The sequence below is a fragment of the Puma concolor genome, chromosome D4 (assembly GCF_028749965.1).
Source record: "Puma concolor isolate L17-30 chromosome D4, mPumCon1.1.hap2, whole genome shotgun sequence".
In the NCBI taxonomy this organism is placed as follows: domain Eukaryota; kingdom Metazoa; phylum Chordata; class Mammalia; order Carnivora; family Felidae; genus Puma; species Puma concolor.
This window is the reverse complement of record NC_141679.1, coordinates 88,867,939-88,890,450: the sequence shown is the minus strand read 5'-3', so window position 1 is coordinate 88,890,450 and position 22,512 is coordinate 88,867,939. Positions and strand designations below refer to the sequence as shown.

The 22,512-nt window shown below is 46.5% G+C and overlaps 1 protein-coding gene and 1 pseudogene across 19 annotated transcripts in view; both read left to right on the top strand.

Moving 5' to 3' along the window:
* The window catches only part of FNBP1 (formin binding protein 1), a 144,911-nt gene that overhangs the window by 109,562 nt on the left and 12,837 nt on the right, over window positions 1-22,512 (top strand). For 5 of the 19 annotated variants that reach the window (XM_086684261.1, XM_086684272.1, XM_086684260.1 and 2 more), the window contains 4 exons: window positions 6,363-6,560; window positions 7,501-7,683; window positions 14,142-14,156; window positions 18,556-18,665. In XM_086684261.1, coding sequence (XP_086540387.1) covers window positions 6,363-6,560; window positions 7,501-7,683; window positions 14,142-14,156; window positions 18,556-18,665 — 506 coding nt within the window. The remainder of the gene's footprint in view (window positions 1-6,362; window positions 6,561-7,500; window positions 7,684-14,141; window positions 14,157-18,555; window positions 18,666-22,512) is intronic. The other 14 variants (XM_086684269.1, XM_086684268.1, XM_086684265.1 and 11 more) reach the window with 7 other exon arrangements.
* LOC112851714 (U6 spliceosomal RNA) lies at window positions 9,390-9,487 on the top strand (annotated as a pseudogene).

Sequence of the window (22,512 nt, the reverse complement as noted above, 5' to 3'; positions counted from 1 at the left end):
TCCCTTCCCAAGTTGTAATGGTCAAAAGTGTCTCTGGACGTTGCGAAATGTCCCCTACAGGGCAACACCGTCTCCGTCTGAGAACACTGCTTAGGGCCAGTGTCATTCGTTTGGATTCCTTTCCTAGAAACCTGTTTTCCCTCAATAAAAGTATCGACTAGAACACCAGCATAGGCTTTTATAAACATTCATTAATTTGCAAAACCAAATATTGAACAAAAAGCGATGTCGTAAGTCTTCCTTGTCATACGAGTGTCTTAAAATGAGTCCAGGCGAGGGATCAAAGCCGTCTTTTCTGTATGAACATATCTCAGCATGTAGATTTTTCATTGCTCTGAGAATATGTGTGTTAACATTTAAGGCCATGTGTGTAAAAAAACAAAAAACTCTCGTCAATCCAATGTGCAGAAATACTTCCAAATGTGTTAAGTGGTAAGTGTTTTTAGGGGGAATAGTTCCAGTAGCAGGCATATTTTTTTCATTTTAGGATTCCTCGACCTCTGTTTTAGTAAATCTGTTTGCCAAGAGCCCTCTTCTTCGGGGATTTCAGCCAACTTTTGGGGGGAAAATTACTGATGCTTCTGAATTAATGGTGTTTCCCTCACAAAACTACGTTGTGCCCACATGGATTCACAAGTGATCAAACCATCCTTTCCTGAAGCTGAAAATTTCTTTATTTGATGGTGGTTTTCTTTATGTCCTTTAAGCATCTGAAGGGAAAAACAGTTTAGACACACGTGACTGGGCTTGCATCCACGCAGTCAAGTTTTTCCATGCAACAAGTGCCTGCTCCGTTTCCTTATTGCCATTGCTTCATCAATTTCATCGATGGTGGCTCATCGATGCCTGGCTCATAGAGGGAAATCAAGTCTCCGTGAGGCTTTTTCTAATCTCCCTATTTAAAATGTCAACGGTCACCAATAAAATACTGTGGGGAGGGACCTTTTAAAGGGAAATAGTAATGGGGCGCCTGGGTGACTCAGTCAGTTGCATGTCCGACTTCGGCTCAGGTCATGATCTCGCGGCTCATGAGTTCGAGCCCCGCATGAGGCTCTGTGCTCGGAGCCTGGAACCTGCTTCCGATTCTGTGTCTCCCTCTATCTCTGCCCCTCCCCACCCCTCTCTTTCTCTCTCTCTCAAAAACGATAAACGTTAAAAAAATTTTTAGAAGTGAGGTCAGTTCTTGACTTTTTTCCTTAGCTTCATTACTTCTGGCATTGATGAAAATCTGAAACAAGCCTGGTTTAAATTTCTTATAGTAAGAAGCTTGGAAATTTCTTTTTCCTTGAAATTTATCAGATCACGTCTGAAGGATGGGTTTCCCTTTATAGGTTTTATCTGAGAAATTGTGAGCCCGCTGGATTTATAGGATATTTCTCCCATTATGGGATCCTTGTTTTCCATTATATCACTGATAATTCTTTCTCACCTGTGACCTTTATGTTGCTAAATCCAAGGGTCTTTCTTTCTTTCTTTCTTTCTTTCTTTCTTTCTTTCTTTTAATGTTTATTTATTTTTGAGAGTGAGAGAGACAGAGCATGAGCAGGGAAGGGCAGAGAGGGAGACACAGAATCCAAAGCAGGCTCCAGGCTCTGAGCTGTCAGCACAGAACCCGATGCAGGGCTTGAACTCAGAAGCCGTGAGATCACGGCCTGAGCCGAAGTCGGATGCTCAGCCTACTGAGCCACGCAGGCGCCCCTCCGAGGGTCTTTTCTAGGTCTTCATTCAAGTTCTTATTCAAGTACTTGAAGTATTAGGAGCACCGGCCCCACTTGGCCACCCCCCTACTTACTCTTCCTTTACATGATTCCCAGGAAACCATAACGTGATGGCTTTTCCTCACTGCCTCAGTCTCCTTTGCTTATTCGTGTTTTTCTTTCTTCTTACCATTGAAGGGGGAGTACCCCCGGGCTTTGATCTCGGATCTCTGAACTCTGCCCATTGACTCCTTGGAGCGATCCGTAGACTCTTGGAGCGTTAAGTCCCATCTCAAGTATGAATCACACATGTTACGATCCCAGCCTGGACTCTCCCCTCCACCGCAGGTTCATTCATTCAGTTGCCCAGTGGCTTCTCCTCTTGGAGGTCCAGTACGTTCCTCAAGCTTAGTGTATCCAAAATGGAGCTCCAGACCTGTCTGGCCACACCCGCGCCTCCCCGGGGTCCACACTGCCTCCGTTACAGCATTTCTGTCCTTCCAGTGGCGTGGAATCATCTTTGATGTCTGCCCCCACCCCCCCCTTCCTGACACCTGCTTCAACTTATCAGTCCATCCTGCTGGCTTTCCCTTCAGAACCCATACCCTTATCACCACCTCTCCTGATCCAAGATCTCCATCACCTCGGATTGGGCAGGAGGAGCCCGGATGACTGCAGGAGACCTCTAACTAGTCTTCCACCTTTGTCCCCCACCCCCGTTCATTCTTTTTTTTTTTTTTTTTTTTAATTTTTTTTAACGTTTATTTATTTTTGAGACAGAGGGAGACAGAGCATGAACGGGGGAGGGTCAGAGAGAGGGAGACACAGAATCTGAAACAGGCTCCAGGCTCTGGGCGGTCAGCACAGAGCCCGATGCGGGGCTCGAACTCACGGAGTGTGAGATCGTGACCTGAGCCGAAGTCGGCCGCTTAACCGACTGAGCCACCCAGGCGCCCCACACCCCCGTTCATTCTTAACACAGAGACCAGAGGGTTCTTTTTTTTTTTTTTTTTTTTTTTTTTTAACAATAAGCCAGGTCACATGTCTCCTCTGCTCAGGGCCCTCACAGGGCTTCTGTCTCCCGGAAAAAATCAAAGCCACTGGGGCCTCGACGCCCTGAACCATCTGGAACGCACGCCCTCCCCATTTATCCGTCCCACATCGCCTATTCTCTGTTCTCCCCAATGCTGTCTTCCTCGTAAGCTCAAAAGGATGCTCCTACCTTGCTGTTCCTCTGCCTGGAATGTTACCTGCCTGGCTTACTCCCTCAACCTTCGGTGTTCCTTGAATGAATGTTTCAATTTGCTTTTTTTTTTTTTTTTTTTGAGAATTCAAGGGTGAGATATTCCTTAATCCCTGTGTACCACCTCTCCTTGCACATTCCTTTCCGCCTGCCCTGTTCTCGCAGCGCCTTTCAAGTTTATCTTCTTCTTCAGCAGATTCGGCTCTTAGCACAGTTACGTGTGGTCCTGCTGCTTTGATCTTTGCTGTTTCCGTCGCCCTTTTTCCTTTTATCACACGCTCTCGCTCTCCGCCTGTTCATGTTTGGCCGCTGTCACACCCTCCGAAACCCCTGTTCTTTCCCTTAAGCCCACCACCTTGTTCTTTTTATTTCTAAAACCAGCGCCGTGCCTGGCACACGTCTGGATCTGCCCACTCGCTCGCAAGTGCCAGGCACAGTTCTAAAGTCGGAGACGGACAGTAGCAAAATAAACGAGTGTTAAAACAGGATGAGTGCAGAGCCCCTGGGTGGCTCAGTCAGTTGAGCATCTGACTCTTGGTTTCTGCTCACATCATGATCCCGGGGTCGTCGGATTGAGCCCTGCGTCAGGCTCTGCGCTGTGCATGGAGCCTGCTTAAGATTCTCCCTCTCTCTGTCTCTCTCTCTCTCCCCCCGCTGTCCCCCTCTCCCCAGCTTGTGTGCTCTCTAAAATAAAGTACAATAAAATAAAATACCAGGATGAGCATTTGGGGGAAAATGAGGTAAGAAAGGGTGTTAGAAGTGCCTGTGGGGTATTCTACCAAGGAGTGACGTTTGAGCAAAGAGTTGGAAGAGGTGATTATTTATTTAAATGGGGGAGGAGGTCCTAAAGCCCCCAGCTCTCCAACAAACTGGATGTCCCCTCTCCCCCTTAATGCAGTGTCAGAATCACGTGATTACTTAAGCGTTCCCACTGGTTTATTTATGTGAGGTCAGTTTCCACTTATTTTCACATGGCCATGTTTTCGCTAGAGCACAGTGGCGTGCTCACTGGCACACCCGGGCTTGTGGATCCGACTCTGCTAGCGTACGTCTCCCCCCGCGTGTGACCAGAAGCGTAGTGTCTTACACAAGGGGGATTGTTTCCCCTGTCACGTAACGGATGTCTGCAGGCAGAGGGTCCAGTCGTGGCGTCGACAGATGTCTCTGAGACCTCAGGGACCCGGGCTTCTCTTAGCTCACAGCTTTTGATGATGTGACCTTCAAACTCAATGAGGCTTCTGGAGCTCCAGCCATCACGTCCGACTTCCAGAAAGCAGAATATAGAGAAGGGCCCACACCATCCCTTTAAAGAGTTTTCATAAAATGGTGCCCTGTCCTGTCTACGTCTCAGAGATCTCAGAGGTCAAAAGTTAGGTGGTCTGGGGCGCCTGGCTGGCTCAGTCGGTTAGGTGTCCGACTTTGGCTCAGGTCATGATCTCATGGTTCACGGGTTTGAGCCCCACGTTGGGCTCTGTGCTGACAGCTGAGAGCCTAGAGCCTGCTTCAGATTCTGTGTCTTCCTCTCTTTACCCCTCCCCACTCGTTCTCTCTCTCTCTCTCTGTCTCTCTCTCTCTCCCTTTGTCTCAAAAATAAATACACATTTAAAGAAAATTAAAAGAAAAAAAAGGAGATAATCCGCAGTCTATGGCCCATCTACAAAGTAGGTAGTAGCTAAAATAGTTGCTAAAATGTGGGCTTGTATTAAGAATTGAGATCTTGGGGCGCCCGGGTGGCTCAGTCAGTTAAGCGTCTGACTTCCACTCAGGTCATGATCTTGTGATTTGTGAGTTCGAGCCCTGCGTCGGGCTCTGTGCGGACAGCTTGGAGCCTGGAACCTGCTTTGGATTCTGGGTCTCCCTCTCTCTCTGCCCCTCCCCGGCTCGTGCTCTGTCTCTCTCTCTCCGTCCCTCCCTCTCTCAAAAATAAACATTAAAAAAAAATTTTTAAATAATAAAAACAAACAAAAAAAAAGAATTGAGATCTTCCCAGGGGCACCTGGGCGGCTCAGTCAGTTAAGCGTCTGACTCTGGCTCAGGTCATGTTCTCACGGTTCGAGGGTTCAAGCCCTGTCCTGGGTGGTGCCTGCTTGGGATTCTCTCTCTCGCGCTCTCTCTCTGCGCCTGTCCCTCGTTCTCTTTCTCTCAAAATAAATAAATAAAAGAAAAGAAAAGAACTGAGATCTTTCTAGATTTCCTTCTCTATAGTTACTTTCTTTAACTTTTTAAATGCTTATCTGTTTTTGAGAGAGAGCGAGACTGTGTGAGTGCGGGCAGGGCCGAGAGAGAGGGAGACAAGAATCCAAAGCAGCCTCCGGGCTCTGAGCCGTCAGCACAGAGCCCGACGTGGGACTCGAACTCATGAGAACTCGAACTCATGAGATCGTGACCTGAGTTGAAGTCAGACACTTACCCGACTGAGCCACTCAGGCGCCCCTGTGATATTTTATGTATACATCTATCTTTCTATGACATTATGGCTGTGATTGCCTCACACGTTTGTCTGCGCTCTCTGACCCTGAGAAGGTGAGGCACCCAGAGTTCCTAGCAGCGTGCACGCCGTAGAGTTCATTGATTTATACAGCAAACATTTGTTGCCCACGGTTCTCCTCAGGCACCATCCAGGTTCTGGGGATACAGTAGAGGAAAAACAGAAGGGAGCTTGCCTTTGGGACTGTGAACAAATGCATACATAAGGAAAAATCATGCGATGAATGAAAACCCCTGAACCACAATGAACCAAAGAAATGAGGGCGATGATCTCCTCTTGGCTTTGACTTTGGGGGGTGCTAAATTACCTTAGGAATTTCTGGTGAGAACCAGACTTTTGTATTACTGTAGTTTTCAAGGGAATTGCGTAACAGCCGTTCATTTTTTTCCTCCTGCTTTTAGCAAAGTCATTCTTCCTTAGTATTTGTTTCTCTATATGTGGACAGGTGGTTCTTAAAAGTATTCTCCCATCTCCATTAGACACATACCTTTACAAATGGCACTAAGTCTTTCTAGTTATAAAAATATTTCTGGAGGGTCGCCTGGGAGGCTCAGTCGGTCAAGTGCCCGACTCTTGATTTCAGCTCAGGTCACGATCTCACGGTTTGTGAGTTCGAGCCCCGCGTTGGGCTCTGGGCTAACATCCTGGAGCCTGAAGCCTGCTTCAGGCTCTCTCTCTCTCTTCCTCCCCTGCTCGCTCTCTGTTTCTCTCTCAAAGATAAATAAAGATTTAAACAAACTTTTAACAAGAGAAAAAGAAAAAAATATATATGTTTGACTAGAAAAAAATCTGTTATTAACCAATATAGATACAATTCTGTGTGTCCTTATTTGGACAAAATTCTTTACCCGGTCAGCTGTATGATCATAATTCATTGTGTAAAAGGTATTTGCACGTATTTAAATGCATTCCTGTTTGGTGGGTGTCATTTCAGGATTCGCAGCTGGTCATAGAAGCTTACAAGTCCGGCTTTGAGCCTCCCGGGGACATTGAATTTGAGGATTACACTCAGCCGATGAAGCGCACTGTGTCAGATAACAGCCTCTCGAATTCCAGAGGAGAAGGCAAACCGGAGCTCAAATTTGGTGGCAAATCCAAAGGAAAGTTGTGGCCCTTCATCAAAAAAAATAAGGTACTGATGGTTGGACCCGGTGTGAAAGGAGTTTTATAAAGTGTGGCAATTTTTGACTTTCTCTGTTAAGCCTTTAAAAACAAACAAACAAGCAAAGAATTTTAAACAGAACGCAGAATGCACAGAAAGAAAAGCTAGTGAGCTGTTTTATTTTGAACCATCATTTCTCTTTGGTGGTGGAACCTTTGCCATGGCCATTTGTCTGACTTCCGATGCATTACCACTTTGTACCGTGTCGCCCACGCTAACCCTGACCTCTACTGACCTCTCGGCCATTTCCCATCATGCCTTTCACTGCTAAGTCTCCCAGACGCCCGGTCGCCTCGGCTGGGAGAGGGGTTACCGCGCAGAATTCCGATAACGATTTATCAGCAGATCTCATTGGAATCGCTTCCATGGGTTAATAACTCAGTGTTGAACTCGTGTTAACCTGTGTGCGTCCATGACCATTTTTTGCGTTTTCTTTTGATAGTGTGATGCGCAGGCGCATGGCCGCTCTAACCTGGGCGTCGGCTGTGGTCAAGGCCGCGTGACTGCTTTTGCCTCAGGATAACTTGCTATGTGCTTCGCCGAGGCTGTCGGGTCCTTCATTTTCTCCCCCCAAGCTCAGCTCTGTTAGCGTAGGCGGGTTAGAAGTCTTGGCCCTTCTGGCTCTAACGGGTTTGGCGTAACTAACCAGAAGCCCTAGTTTGCATGTGGAAAGTCTGCATGAGCTGCTGGTCAGATATCCCTTGGTCTTCTTTCGTTGCTTCTACTTACTAAAAACTTCCCCTTTCGTCACATGCCCCAGTGTTTTCTTTTGGACCATGGCCGGGATAGTCGATCGTTTTGCGTTGTACTTGCTTTGGATTTCCAATATGATTTGATGCTTATTTTTGTTTTGTGTCTTATCTTCTTGTTTCTGATTTTACTCTGTCACTGCTCCGTCTCTCACATGTAGCTTATGTCCCTTTTAACATCCCCCCATCAGCCTCCCCCTCCTCCCCCTGCCTCTGCCTTACCCACTGCTGTTCCCAACGGCCCCCAGTCTCCCAAGCAGCAAAAGGAACCCCTCTCCCATCGCTTCAACGAGTTCATGACCTCCAAACCCAAAATCCACTGCTTCAGGAGCCTAAAGCGTGGGGTAAGTTCCGCTCCGGAATCCTGTCTCTCTCGTGCGCTTGGGTTGTGTGTTTGGCTCTGCGTCACTTTATCTCGTTTGTGAGTTGAACCCGTTGTGTTTGCCCATAACGTGAAACCGTAAGGGCCTGTGATTCCTCATAGCTAGACAGAAGAACAACGATAGAAAGACGGGAGGAGGAAGGAGGAAGCAGAATGGACGGAAAGAAGAAGGGAAAGCCAGCCAGCCCGGGGCTCTGTGTGCCCTTGGCGCGTTTCGGAAGGACTTTTCTCCACTTCCCTTTGAAAACATCTAAGTCATTAATATTTTACCAAAAAAGGAAAACTTCGGTTCGCTCTCTGAAGCCAGTGGCAGACGAGATGAGGAATTGGAAGTCACTGTACGCTCAGAAAATACTTGCTTGTTAATTCCCAAAACCACCTGAGTGTCGCCGAGGCACTTCTCTCCGGGCTGAGCCTCAGGGTTCGGAGGGCGGAGATGTCATGAGTTTACAGTGGTTTCTTTTTTTTTTTTAATTTTTTTTTTTTTTTAACATTTATTTATTTTTGAGACAGAGAGACAGAGCATGAACGGGGGAGGATCAGAGAGAGAGAGGGAGACACAGAATCCAAAGCAGGCTCTGAGCTGTCAGCACAGAGCCTGACACGGGGCTCGAACTCACTGACTGAGATCATGACCTGAGCTGAAGTCGGACACTCAACCAACTGAGCCACCCAGGTGCCCCTAATGTTTATTTATTTTTGATAGAGACAGAGACAGAGCGTGAGCAGGGGTGGGGCGGAGAGAGAGGGAGACACAGAATCGGAAGCAGGCTCCAGGCTCTGAGCCATCATCCCAGAGCCCGACGCGGGGCTCGAACTCACGGACCGCGAGACCGTGACCTGAGCCGAAGTCGGACGCTCAACCGACTGAGCCACCCACGCGCCCCTACAGTGGTTTCTTTAGCTGTTTGGCTGAACTTAAGAGACTGATAAAATACCTGTTGACCAGAAGAGGCCAAACGCAGTATTTGTCTTTAAAGGGTGAAAGTAAGAAGCCGCTGACGTTTATCGAGCGCTTGTGATGTGCCAGACCCTGTTCTGTGTGCTCGTTTGCTTTTCCTTCAGCCGCCCTCCGAACCTAGGTACCGAGGTTTCCTTATCTTACTGGCGAGAAAACTAAGGCATAAAAAAAAGATGAACTTAGGAAGACGGCGAGCCAGAATGAAAGCCAGAGAGCCCGCTCGTCACACGCCGAGGTTTTGCGACATCCACATTCAGGGAGAATCTGGCACCACGCGGTTGACCCGCCAGTGGCGGTCATTTATACTCCAGTTTGCCACGCTGATTACCGTTGCCTGGCTTCACTCCCAGGGTCTTGTGGAGTTGATCCAGGAACCAAAAGTAGATACGAGTGTGGTTTACGGGAAAAGATTGGAATAGAGTCAGCCGTAGCCTCCCAGATAAATCTAACCGATCAGTGGACTCTAAGCCACACCCCCAATACTCTTCATGACCAATAACGAGTGAAGCGTGGCGATGAAGAGCAAACAGACACATAGCGCGGTGACGTATCCAGTAAAGGTCTTTTGTCCTGACCTTCGGGGATCGCCGTCCGGTGGCAGGGGGGTGTTGTTCTTGTACCGACATGATTTTTACTCTTCCCCTCCTTTGGGTAAAAAAGGAGTGTAAGTAAATAACAGCCAACTAAGTTGTTGCCTTTTAAAACAAGGGACAGCCCATCTGCTGAAATTGGAACGATACAGAGGGGATTAGCGTGGTCCCTGTGTGAGAGTGACACACAGAATCATGAAACGTTCCATTTTTTTAAATGTTTATTTATTTATTGTTGAGAGAGAGAGAGAGAGAGAGAGAGCGAGTGTGAGTACACGAGCGAGGGAGGGGCAGAGAGAGAGGGAGACGCAGAATCCAAAGGAGGCTCCAGGCTCCGAGCCGTCAGCATAGAGCCCGACGCGGGGCCCGAACCCACGAACCGCGAGACCATGACCTGAGCCGGAGTCGGACGTTTAACCGACCGAGCCACCCAGGCGCCCCTGCGCGTCCCATATTTTAAAAATAAATAAGTAAACAGAACAAGGGACAACCCCCCTATTTCTTCATATGCAGAGTTTCTTTCATCGGGGAATCCCAGTGTTTCATGCAAAGAATCTGTATTGTTGGTGGGATTATTTTGTTTTAAGGTTACCCAGCGTGTCAGGTTAAGAATTAGAGATTTGACTTCCGCAAGACTTCAGGAGAGCCGTTGTTAGGAGGCAGAGTATAGCATCACAAGTAGATGACAGAGCGCGTTGAGCTCTATAATGAGATCTCAATCCCTGGCTCGATCAGGCTGGCTTTTAACACGCCCGTCCATCCCGCTTTTACTCCTGGAAGAATTTCCAACATCTGGCCAGGGTGTTTTTGCTCGACTGTATAAAGTGTTACATCAACTGTAAGTCTGTTAACCCATCTCGGCCACTTCCAAAACCTTTACAGAGCGCTCATTTGTTATATTTCTAATAAACCCCTCTGCACGGTCTTTTGGAATCTCCTAATGGAGTATGTTGAATATCCGTGATTGTTTCCCATTTGTTTGTGTCTCTTCCATTCTGTCAACACCACACAGCCTGTCGGTTGCAAATGGTTTCTGAGTCTGTGTCTCATGCTGTTCTCTGAATGTTTCCGAAAAGACCGAAGAATGTCAGTAATCAATAAGCGTACGGGAAAGATGGCTAGGAAAAATGTAACACTTAACACAGTGAAATGAGAAACCAGCTATTATGAGGATTTAAAGGAAAATCCCTTTTATTTTTATTTTTTATTTTTTTTATTTTTTTTAATTTTTTTTTCAACGTTTATTTATTTTTGGGACAGAGAGAGACAGAGCATGAACGGGGGAGGGGCAGAGAGAGAGGGAGACACAGAATCAGAAACAGGCTCCAGGCTCTGAGCCATCAGCCCAGAGCCCGATGCGGGGCTCGAACTCACGGACCGCGAGATCGTGACCTGGCTGAAGTCGGACGCCCAACCGACTGCGCCACCCAGGCGCCCCGGAAAATCCCTTTTAAAAAAAAAAAATGGTCATCAGCAAAATGAAGTTTATTTCTTACTCTTTAAACCTGTGCTCAGCAAAAACAGGGTTAACAAAATTTCTCCTCAATAGTGAGTGTGCTTTTCTGAGAGTGAACTCACACATATACAGACTGGAAACATCAGTAAGGAAATAGAAACATACTTCTGCCTCCCTCAACTTTTGCTCAGTCTGCTCTTAGCAAAGGTCACATTTGATGACCCTTCCTTCAGGAAGTCGCAGTCAACAAAAAGGAAAGAAAAACAAAAAGGAAACTCATGACCGGAGTACGATTAGGAAGTTCAAAAATAAAAAGCAATCTGAGGTTTGGGGAAGCAAATTTCATTTTATTCTTTTTAATTTATTATTTTTTAACAAATTGGATGTAAAGCAACCCTACCAGGGAAGGGTGTTGTAAGCCGTTGGCATCTGCAAGAAAATTCTGTTTCACTGAACATTTCTACAGCAGGTCATCTGAGCACGATTAGCCATGTTTTCATCTTTCCGTAAGAAAAATGAAACTAGAAAGTATGGTCTCGGTTTGCCATTTACAGATGTAATTTTATTGCCTTAAATTAAGATTTCTTTTCCTGGGCTGGGCAAGGGTAAATCTAAAACATGGACATATTTTCCCCCACGTTTGAGAGCTTGTTGCATGGAAAAATCCCATCAAAGTGGATGAAAAGATTTGGAAAGTCCTTACCGACCGACCGTTTGTCAGATGTTGCGGTTTTATGGTTACTGTAATTTTTTATTTATTTTATCTTGTTCTCTTGCTGATTATTGGCAGACTCAGTCTTTCTGTTTTCACAAAGAACTCATGAAGAGGACGATAGGGAAGCCCACGTATGCTTTTGAAGCTAGGGACTATGTTGTAAGTTTCCATGTGTCGGCCAGGTCATACAGTCACAGCACAGGCACTAACCCCTATGACAGCACCAAGACTGGGGACCCAGCAATGAAATTCTCCACTGGCGGACCTGGACACAGAAAAAGCCTAATTCTCAGTATAAATGCAATCCCAAGCTCCTTCATCCGGAAAGCTTGGGGCGGGAGGGGGGAAGAGAACCCAACTTCCCAATAACCACCAAACTGCCTAAAAATGCCAGTGAGCTGAGCTCGGCCGTCTGAGACGATGTCCCTGGGTATATGCCTTTACGGCAGAGTCTCACCCATAAGCGCAGCCACAGAGCGTGGTCCCAGGAGAAGGACACTCTTAACGGACGGCAGTTGCGTAGCAAGAGGGCTCACGATCCGGTCTGAAACAGGTGGATCCGTAAGGGGGTTATGCCGTAAAGCTTGGAGAGCCAGAACGACCACTGAAGCAACTAGCAAGGTCATAGAGTAGTACCGTGACTTTCCATGGACCTTAAACACATTTACTCGTGTATTTATTTTCACCGTCCCCTTTCTTCGTACTTGAGGTTAGTACCTGCGGCTGCAGAATAACACATGGACCCGCTGGCTCTGTGTTCCCTCATGTGTTATTGACACGTGTGGCTTCCAAGGCTCCATACTTGTTGCCTGAAACTGACAGCTTCTTAGTTCCCCGGGTGTCTCGCAGCGCACTTAATGCCGTCTTTGAAGACGATTCTCTTAAATGATTCGGTTTCTAATGTTAAATGATCTAACTGGCTGGCTTACAACTCACGACCGAAAACCAGTTTATGATAATCGTTACAAGAATACACGGCACCGTGCTGGTGCTTTATGTAGATTACCCATCACGGTCCGCTTCGGAAAATCGAATTTTGTCTTGAAAACTCGGTATTTTCCTATTGGTGCTCGGATTTGTTTCCAGTCCTCATGATTCGTTTTCATTATGAAGTGGTGATATTCCCGTGCCATGAGGTTGGATGTTAGAATTCTTCTTTCGGGATGCTTAAGGAAGAATACATAACTTGCATACATATATAACTGACCGAAGTAGCCGAATAGAGAGCAGGTAACGTATGAAGTTCAAATGCCGGTTCTTTGAATTAGCAGCATTGAAGACGATAACGTGTGAGGAGACATCTGTAGGTGGTAGTGTGCTTTCTAGGGAAGATATTCGCAAAGTTTTCTGCTGTGCACCCGGTGTTGTCTGTAAAGAACCCAAGTCGTGACAAACTGATCTGTGCTAAAGCTCACAGGAGGGGCGCACAAGACAGTCGCGAGTGTGCCTGGGTGTACCGTGTTCTCCCAAAAGTTTTGTCCGACCACTTCTTTCCTTCAAAGTCTTTCTTTTTCCCCCATAAGGGCAATGTCTTTAAAAGCTTCCTGCCTATTTAAAAAGAAGCGTCCATTTTGAGTTAATCTTAAGAATAAGATTTTTTAAATCTGGCTAAGGAATTTTAACACCCTCCCCACTCGCCACTTAAAATCAAAGGGCCCTTTCTTCGGTGCTTTGTCCCCAACATATTTTTGATCCTACTACAGCTGCCGGAACTTTTAGGATTGACGACAGCTAAGCAAAAAGGCACTGCGCTCTCAAAACACTGCTTTATAGCCATAGAGCATGTCCCCCCCCCCGTTAACGAAGAACCGAATGTTTCGTTTGCTAATTCGGAGATGCCTCGTCATCTGTTTTGTGTCGAGGAATCACTATACCTTTGCTAATCTGCAGGCCCAGCAGAATTGCACCTGCTGTGTCCTGATAATTCCCGGGAAATCCACAGCAAGGAGTAAGTGTCCCTCGGTAGTTGAGAAGGTTACCTAAAGGTAACCTTCAGAGCCGCTGCTGCTGTTAATTCCCCAAGTGCTATGTAACCCCCGGGGGTAGGGCTCAGAGTGGATGGAGAGCCTCTGAATACACCTTCCATGGGGCAGGAGGTGGTGAGCGGTGCTCAGGTGGGAGAGAACAACGTCCTGCCTCCAGCCTGGTGCAGAGAGGCTTTCTGGCTCCCGTGGGTGGTTTCCTCAAGCAACTTCCGGTCCCTGGTCCCCCGTTCACCCACTCGAGAGTGGGTGCCTTTAAGAAATGCCAGTGATTAGAGTTCCTTAGGATAGATTACTTGTACCTTATGGAAGTCCTTGCTCTCCAGACCCCCGCTGTGAGTAAAACATTCCATGTGAAATTTGGTGAACAAAAGCCTACCTGATTATTCTTGGCTTTTACTATCCAAATGTGTTACCCACTGCAAACATAATTTAGCTCCTCTCCAGGCTGATGTGACCGATACAGAACTGTGAACAGAAACTCTCCTTTTCTATCTTTATTCTTTGCTCTGGCAACGTGGCAGCTAAAAGAAGGTTTTTGGCAGGGGCCAGCCCCTCTTGTGAACGTTTGCACAGATCCGCTGCAAGCCATTTGCACAAGCGACAGGTGAATTTATGTGCTATGTTAATACGGTGGAACTGGTCGAGTTCCTCTTCTTCTGATGTGTTGTCTCTCTCTCTTTTTTTCCCGTTACCTCTTCAATTTTTACATGAAGCTTTCTCTCAAGCTGGTAAGCACAATTATTCTATGCATGTCCTGAATCTAATCAGCTTTTTTTTTTTTTTTGGTGTGTGTTTCCTTTGCGTGTGCTTTTGCTGGTGTTTTTTCATCAGACCTTTGCAAAACAAAGGTCCAAAATCTAATAGGGGCGATCTTAATCTTTTCAAGTTGCTAAGAAAATTAACGCTTAACTCCTCATTTGGTTTTCTTTCTTATTGGGGCCTTAAGAGGATGGCAAATATTCATAAGCTTTATTTAAGTGCGAGCATGAATAGAAATACTCAATACCGGGGGGGGGGGGGGGTGGCTCATGGGATCATTTGGAGTCAAGGTAAATTTCGCAGCTGGAGGGTGCTCCTCCCTGGGGACCCCAGAAGCAGATGGAAGATGTGGGGAGCCTGAAGGACACGTGCAGGGATGGTGCTGGTCTCAAACTCAGGTCCGAGGCAGCCTGCGAGAATCGCAAGCCACGGAATCTTTAAAGTTGCTACATAAATACGTGGGTGCCTTGTGCATAGCTGATTTAAGAAATCACAAGGTGACTTTACAGACACCGGAAGGAGCCTCCTAAGCCTTTCTAAAATCATGTACTTAGTGTTCTGTGTTGTTCCTACCTACTTGCATATAGCCCTAGTAAACAGACTAATCATTATTAAATTTCTTAAAAGAAACTCTTAACTCTATAACCCTTAACTGTACTTCAGTTACGTGTAACTTACATAGTAGTCTCAACGGCACAGCTGAGAATTTCCTAAAATTATGGACCATGATAAATTGCAACAATTCAACCAGGGATGAAGTCAGCACTTTCTGCAATTCTGTTGATAATGCAGGATAAGAGTTTCTGGTTATCCTGATGTACACATTTGTACGCGTGCATGTATATGTATATGTGCGCATATACAAAATTTTTTCCACCTGACTCAGTGTTTGGCAACCAACTCAACCCTAAAGGAAAGGAATATTTTAGGGGTGCCTGGCTGGCTCAGTCCATAGAGCATGTGACTCTTGATCTCAGAGTCATGAGTTCAAGCTCCGCGTTGGGCGTGGAGCGTACTAAAACACACGCATGTGCGCACACACACATTTATTTGATCCTAGCATTCATTTATCAAGAATTAAGCCCAAATGGACTCACTGGTGAATTCTACCAAATATTTCGGGAAGAAATTCTATCAGTTCTCTATAATTTCTTTCAGAAGATCGAAGCAGAGGAAATACTTCCTAACTCATTCTCTGGGGCCAGCATTACCCTAACGCCAAAACCAGAAGAGGGAAGGAAGGAAGGAAGGAAGGAAGGAAGGAAGGAAGGAAGGAAGGAAATGAATATTTTATTAAATTGAACATTTCTTAAACTCAAAATCCAAGACGAGTCCCTAATTAAAGTGTCTACGAGAAGGAAACATTCTAAATGTTTCAATGAACTGCGTTCTACGACAGCAACAATTGGGGAGAAATTAGATCAATTAAGTAGGTGTCTCTGAGATACTGGGGTTCCTTCCTTGCCCTTTCTGTGTTTCTTCTTCTGCTGAGGTGCTGGCAACAAAGGATAATATCACTAATAATATTAGGCGGTCTTTCTGTCTGAGATAGAAATCATTTTACCCACCCGGTATTGAATTGTTGCTTTATATCGTTACGTAGACGCTAATAAAGAAGTGGAGCGTTGCCCAGAGACGCCTGGGGTGGAAACAAGCGTAAAATCCCAGGAAGCAGCTCGTGCTTGGGCTGTTTGTGGGGAAATGCTCCGGAGCAAGTGTTTGATTCCAGAAATGGGTAAAACCAGTTCCTCCTAGAGCCACAGCCACTTAAAATAACCATATGTGCTTTGACGCCCCCCCTCCTGAAACACCAGTGCCACCTGGTGTGGCCAGTCTCTTTGTAAACCAGGCCATTCCAAAGACTTCAGAAAGTCTGTTCTGACCCGAAGCTAGAAATATAAATTCCTTCATGGAATTAAAAAGCTAATTGGACACAATGGCCTTTTAAGGCACTTCCAGACACCATACGCTCCTTTGGATGTAGAGGTTACGACCTGCATCTCCAAGGGCGACATGAGGATTGTTTGAGGCATAGTGCATGAGATTACGTTCTATTTTTTAGTATTTTTATTTATTTTTTGAGAGAGAGAGCATGCAAGCAGGGGAGGGGCAGAGAGAGAGGGGGGGACAGAGGATCCGAAGCAGGCTCCAGGCTCTGAGCCATCAGCACAGAGCCCGATGCAGGGCTCGAACCCATGAACTGTGAGATCATAACCCGAGCCAAAGTCGGGGCACTTAACTGACTGAACCACCCAGGTGCCCCGAGATTAGTTTCTAAACAGCAATACAGAAACACGGAATATCTATCAAAAGGGCCCTAATTCATTCCTTCATCATTTAACCGTTTTTAGTTTTCGTAAATGATTAAAATTAACTTTTTTGTTGTTGAGGGCATCTGTTCGTAAGTCCTAAGTACTGTCCGTTTTACTGAAGATCCCTTTGCAGCTGTGGATACACCAGACGCAAATCTTACACCTGTTCTCCATCTAGACCTGTGCCGTCCCGTACGGTAGCCACACTTCACACGTGGCTCTTCAGATTTCAGTTCAGGAAAATGAAACGAAAACTTAAAAGCAGTCCCACGGTTGCACTAGCCGCGGTTCAGATGTGCAGCAGCTCTGTGCGGCTACCGCACTGACCAGTGCAGACATGAGACCTTTTCCATCCTTTGTAGAAAAAAAATTCTTCGGGACTCCCAGCACACAGTCAGGCTTAGTGAAGATCCGTGAATCGACATCGACCGCTCGCTAGGTTTCCTGGCGGCCGTGACTGGTTGCAGCACCGAAAAGCAACACAGAACAAAAAGCCCCTCCATTCCAGAAAGCATGCTGATCTGTTTTGAGTCAACCCAGCACGAGGACAGAGTCTCGTGCTCGCAGGCCCGGCGACTGAATTCAGCCAAGTGAAAAAGCACACGATTGAGGGTTTCAAGTGTTACCGACACGGTAGTAGCACGTGGGAAAGAAAAAACACGTCTGATTTCTTTCTGGTTCATCTTCGCTCTCGAGGCGATTGGACTGGCTCGGTTTGCCGTCAGGGAAATAGCCACTTCTGTTCTGGTTTCACTCCAATCTTCTCTCTCTTACACGCACACACACACACGCGCACAAGTCTGAGAGCATCAGCTGAGAGGTCTGTGCGTGGCCTTCGGGTAAACCCTGCTGAATCACACGCTTCCAGCCCAGCAACCTGGCATCCTGTCACAGGCAGCCAAGGAGCCTTGGTCACAAAGCACCATATTAGCTGCTTGGCAAATTCAGCTTGATTTCGGAATTCTGTTATCCGGGTCCCCTCTTTTCCACCCCCTCCCGAGCCAGTCTGGTCTTTGTTTAATTGGCTCGAAAGCAAGGCTGGGGGGAGGGGGGGGGGGCGGAATCTCTTTCTCAATTCCTTGGCTTCTCCCTGGTTGTGGAATACATTTCTCTGTCTTTATGGTCACAGCCTCGTTGAAGTCAAAGCACTCGGGGACCAACAGCCTAGCCGCAGCTTCTAACGCGTACGCATCTGTCTGGAAGCTCGCTGTTGATATTTTCTGCTCAGATCGCAGGCACGGAGGAAAGATAGGAATTGTTTCCGAAGGGGGATCAAGATGTCAAAATCTGCTCCTCCTGCCAGATTGGAAACAGCTGGCATGGATTTCTTTGCACGCTGGGAAGCCGGTGTGGAGATCGGGGCGCGAGCTCTCCGCGGACTTTTCTGCGGTCACCCTCTAGATGTCAAAAGGCATGACCAGACTTTCAGAGGGAAGGGTCCAGTGGGGGGTGGGGGGTGGGGAGGTGGGAGGATATATGTTTTAATGTCCTTTTCACCCACGGTCTCTGAGGAGCCAGATGTCCCATCTGTCACTTGCTGGGGATGGAAACTTTTGGCCTCCGCCTGTGTGCAGAAATGGGAAGAAAGATCAGGGAGGAAAGCAGTGCCTTTGACGGGACATGGGTGACAGGGGCGCTTGTCCCTGTGTTTTACGAAGGAAGCAGAAACTCCAAACTTCCTTCAGACTTCAGCGATGCCACCGACCCTGACGGTCAAGTGGAGAATCTGTCGCAAAATGGGTTTCTCGTGGATTCTCGCGGGGGTCAGAGGTACTTCTCCGCCTCCCTCCTTCTGCCGTCTCGCTCTCTGCCTTTGGCGGAAGGCGGCTGGGCCGGCAGACCTGGAGCGGGAACCGGTCCGTGGGACTTTCCTTGGCGGTTTGCATGCACTGATTCTGCGACTCAGCTGGGTGTCGTGGGAAAGGGCTTCACCGATTTCATGAAAAGACACGCGGACATCTGCAGCCCCCGGGGTCTGGGGGCATCTTTCCTGCAGGCTTCGCTCGGTGTCTGTTTTTCAGCCCTGCCGCTGGCTCACGCATGTTTGCATCTGCAGGGCGCCGCGCCAGAGGATTTCAGCAACCTCCCGCCTGAGCAGAGAAGGAAAAAGCTGCAGCAGAAAGTCGATGACTTAAATAAAGAAATTCAAAAGGAGATGGACCAAAGGTAGAGTGCAGCAGTGTGACTTACTGAGAAATTCAGGTTCGGGGGCGCCTGGCCGGCTCAGTCGGGGGGAGCTCGCGAACGCTCGGCCTCGGGGTTGTGAGTTCGAGCCCCCCCGCGTTGGGTGTAGAGATGACTTAAAAAAAAGTCGAAAGAAAGAGAGAAAGAAAGAAAGGGAGGAAGGAAGAAAGAAAGAAAAAGGAAGGAAGGAAGAAAGGAAAAAAAAGAAGGAAGGAGGAAGGAAGAAAAAAGGAAGAGAGAAAGAAAGGAAGGAAGAAAAATGAAGGAAGGAAAAAGAAGGAAGGAGGAAGGAAGAAAAAAGGAAGGAAGAGAGAAAGAAAGAGGAAGGAAGGAAGAAAAAGGAAGGAAGGAGGAAAAATAAAAAAGAAAAAGGAAGGAAGAAGGAAGGAAGATAGAAAAGGAATAGAAAGGAAGGACGAAGGGAGGAAGGAGGAAAAATGAAAAAGGAAAGAAGGAAGGAAGAAAGAAAGAGGAAAGGAAGGAAGAAAACAAGAAAGAAAGAGAAGGAAAGAAAGAAAGAGAAAGAAAGAAAGAAAAAGAGGAATTCAGGTTCAGTTTGGAAAGACAGGAAATCCTAAAACGGGTTCAACATAAGTGACTATTTCGGCCGCGTGTTTTGTCGCGGAGAGTCTCCTGGAGGACTTCAGTACCGATCAGGAGAATTCTTTTCACAAATAGGTTTTATTCTGAGTTTGGGCAACAAAATACATAAGGTTTTTTTTTTTTCTATATTTGTGCATTTAAAAAAATTTTTTTTTACTTCTTTTGAAGTAATCTCTACCCCCAACGTGGCGCTTGAACTCAACAACCCCGAGATCGAGAGTCGCACGCTCCCCCGGCCGAGCCAGCCAGGCGACCCTTAAATTTTGTATTTCTTTCTAGGTGTTTAATTTTAATTCCAGTAGAGTTAACGTGCGGTGTCGTATTAGCTTCAGGTGGACAATGTGGTGATTCGACAGTTCATATTTTACGCAGTGTTCATCATGATCCGTGTGCTTTTAATCTGCTTCACCCATCCCCCCCACCTTCTTCTTTTTTTAAATCGTGACTGTATAGCTGAGGGTTGGGTTTTTTTTGTTTTTGTTTTTTTTTTTTTTTTAAGTTTATTTATTTTGAGAGGGAGAGAGGAGGGGGAGAAGGGACAGAGGGAGAGAGGAAGAATCCCAAGCAGGCTCCGCACTGTCCTCGCAGAGCCTGACACGGGGCTCTGTCTCACAAACTGAGAGGGTGACCGGGGCCGAGATCAAGAATTAGATGCTTAACCCACTGAGCCACCCACGTGCCCCAGAGCCAAGTCTCGTGTACAAATGAGGAAGAGAAACATGGCGTGACTCTAGCCCCTCCCCCTTGCCCCGTGTCCTAGCTTTGGGTCCAAAACGTGCTTGTTCTTCTCCCTGACATTGAACGACAGTCAGCCTTCCCAGAGGTTCTCGCGTCTCCGTATCTTGTTACGGAACATATTGACAGTGTCTAGAAAATAAATCACAGTATGCCCTACACACCGCCAGCCGTCAGGGGGGTGACGGTTGCTGACTCTTGACCAGCTTCTGCCTCCCCTTCCGGGGTTCCCAGTTTTCGGAGCTGTTTTGCAAGTTCCTAGAATCGTACCCACAAAAAAAAAAAAAAAAACGGAAGAGATGTGATATCTGTCTTCCCTTGTGCTTCCCACGTTTATAACCTGTACATCTTTTATATCACGTAGGGGATACTTGCTACTAATCCCGATTGAAAAACCACTTTGTTAATCGTCTCCCACCTTCTAAAATTCTCCCTGAGTGAGTTAGGTGAGTCACTGATCCAGCTGAGATTTGAACTTGAGATTTTCTAAAAGATAACTTGAGATTTTGTGCTCTGCATGTAGCCAAAAAGTGACTCTGTGTAATTTGAACAATATGGAAGCTGGGATTAAAATCGGGTTATGCAGGGGCGCCTGGGTGGCTCAGTCGGTTGAGCGTCCGACTTCGGCCCAGGTCATGATCTCACGGTTCGTGAGTTCGAGCCCCGCGTCGGGCTCTGCGCTGACGGCTTGCAGCCGGGAGCCTGCTTTGGATTCTGTGCCTCCCTCTCTCCCCCTGCTTGTGCTCTGTGTCTCTCTCTCTCTCTGTCTCTCTCTCAAAAATAAATAAACACTAAAAAAAATCGTTTTTAGGGGCGCCTGGGTGGCGCAGTCGGTTAAGCGTCCGACTTCAGCCAGGTCACGATCTCGCGGTCCGTGAGTTCGAGCCCCGCGTCGGGCTCTGGGCTGATGGCTCAGAGCCTGGAGCCTGTTTCCGATTCTGTGTCTCCCTCTCTCTCTGCCCCTCCCCCGTTCATGCTCTGTCTCTCTCTGTTCCAAAAATAAATAAAAAACGTTTGGAAAAAAAAAAAAAAATTAAAAAAAAAAATCGTTTTTAAAAATAAAATTTGGTTATGCATAAATCAAACAATTGGTAGGTCAGTACAGTTAAAGTACATGCAAAAGAAAAGTAGCTGTTTATTTATTTATTTTTTTGCCTCTGGTAAAGCAGCTCCTGAAAAATGGGTGGGTTTTATAAATCCTGTTACGCCATATAAAATGTAGCAGCACATATAATTACCTTCGCTGCTGTTTTATATTAGAAATACACCTCCTGAAATGAAAACTCTGTCCCTGTACTTTTTATTACACGTGGGACCAAATACAGAAAGGGTCGTCGGTGTATATAAGCCAGTTAAACCTCATGCCGTTTAATATGTGAGCAGTTGTGTTCTGTCCGAGAGTAGGAAGTTAGGACTCAAGTATCCGAGATGACACCGGACGCTGTCCAATAATTACGTAGAAAATTTCCTCTGCCACTTGGGTCATGGCCAGGGAACCTGGTTAACCTTTTAACCCTTCCAGCAGCCTTGCTGGTAATTAGGCAAATCACATTTAAACCTTCACTAAATGACTGTTTAGTGAGCATGTACTGTGTACAACAAGGAGATAGCATAGGCACTGAGGATAAAGTGATGAACAAACCCTATGTCATGCCGCTGACATTTGTGTGTAGAAGAAGGCAGGATTAGTCAGAAGCGCAAAGTTGATGGTAGATTTCATTAAAAAATTTTTTTAATGTTTATTTATTTGAGAGAGAGACAAAGCTCTAGCAGGGGAGGGGCAGAGAGAGAGGGAGACACAGAATCCGAAGCAGGCTCCAGGGCACCCCTAACACGCAAGGTACAGAAAGGTTGAAAATAAAAGAATGGAAAAAGATCTGTCATCCACTGATTGGCCAGTGCCGACCAAAGGAAGACTGACTTTCGGGCCAAAAAACCCTCTAACTATTCAGCTCAAGGAGGATCAACTTTATAACGATAAATACTTCGAGTACCAAACAGCTCAGTTAAATCCGTAGGACCAGATGACCTCAAAACATAAACAACGTTTTGCTCTTAACCCTTGGACATCAGTGTGTACAAGAAACACAAACACATCGTTGTAGGGAGAGATTTTTTTTTTAATGCTCTTCTGTCCGTAACTGACAGAACAGATTTAACACATTCAGGGCAGAATATTTAAATGATAGGATTGATCACATTGACCCAGGACACACCTATCCACTGATTGCATGGTACGCATTCTTTTCAAGCACCCACAGAACATTTCCAAAAATTGAGCACATCCTGTTTTCACGAAGCGAATCTCTACAAACATCCAAGGGGAGACCGCATTCAAGGTGTGCTCCCTGAAGCCTGACATAAAGCTGGTTACCAAGAACAAAAATTTAGAAATTCAGAAATGTAGCTCTGAATAACTGAGAGACTAAAGAAGTCATACTAGGCACTGGGAAATACACAGAGCAGAACTGAACCTGAACGCACATTCTCT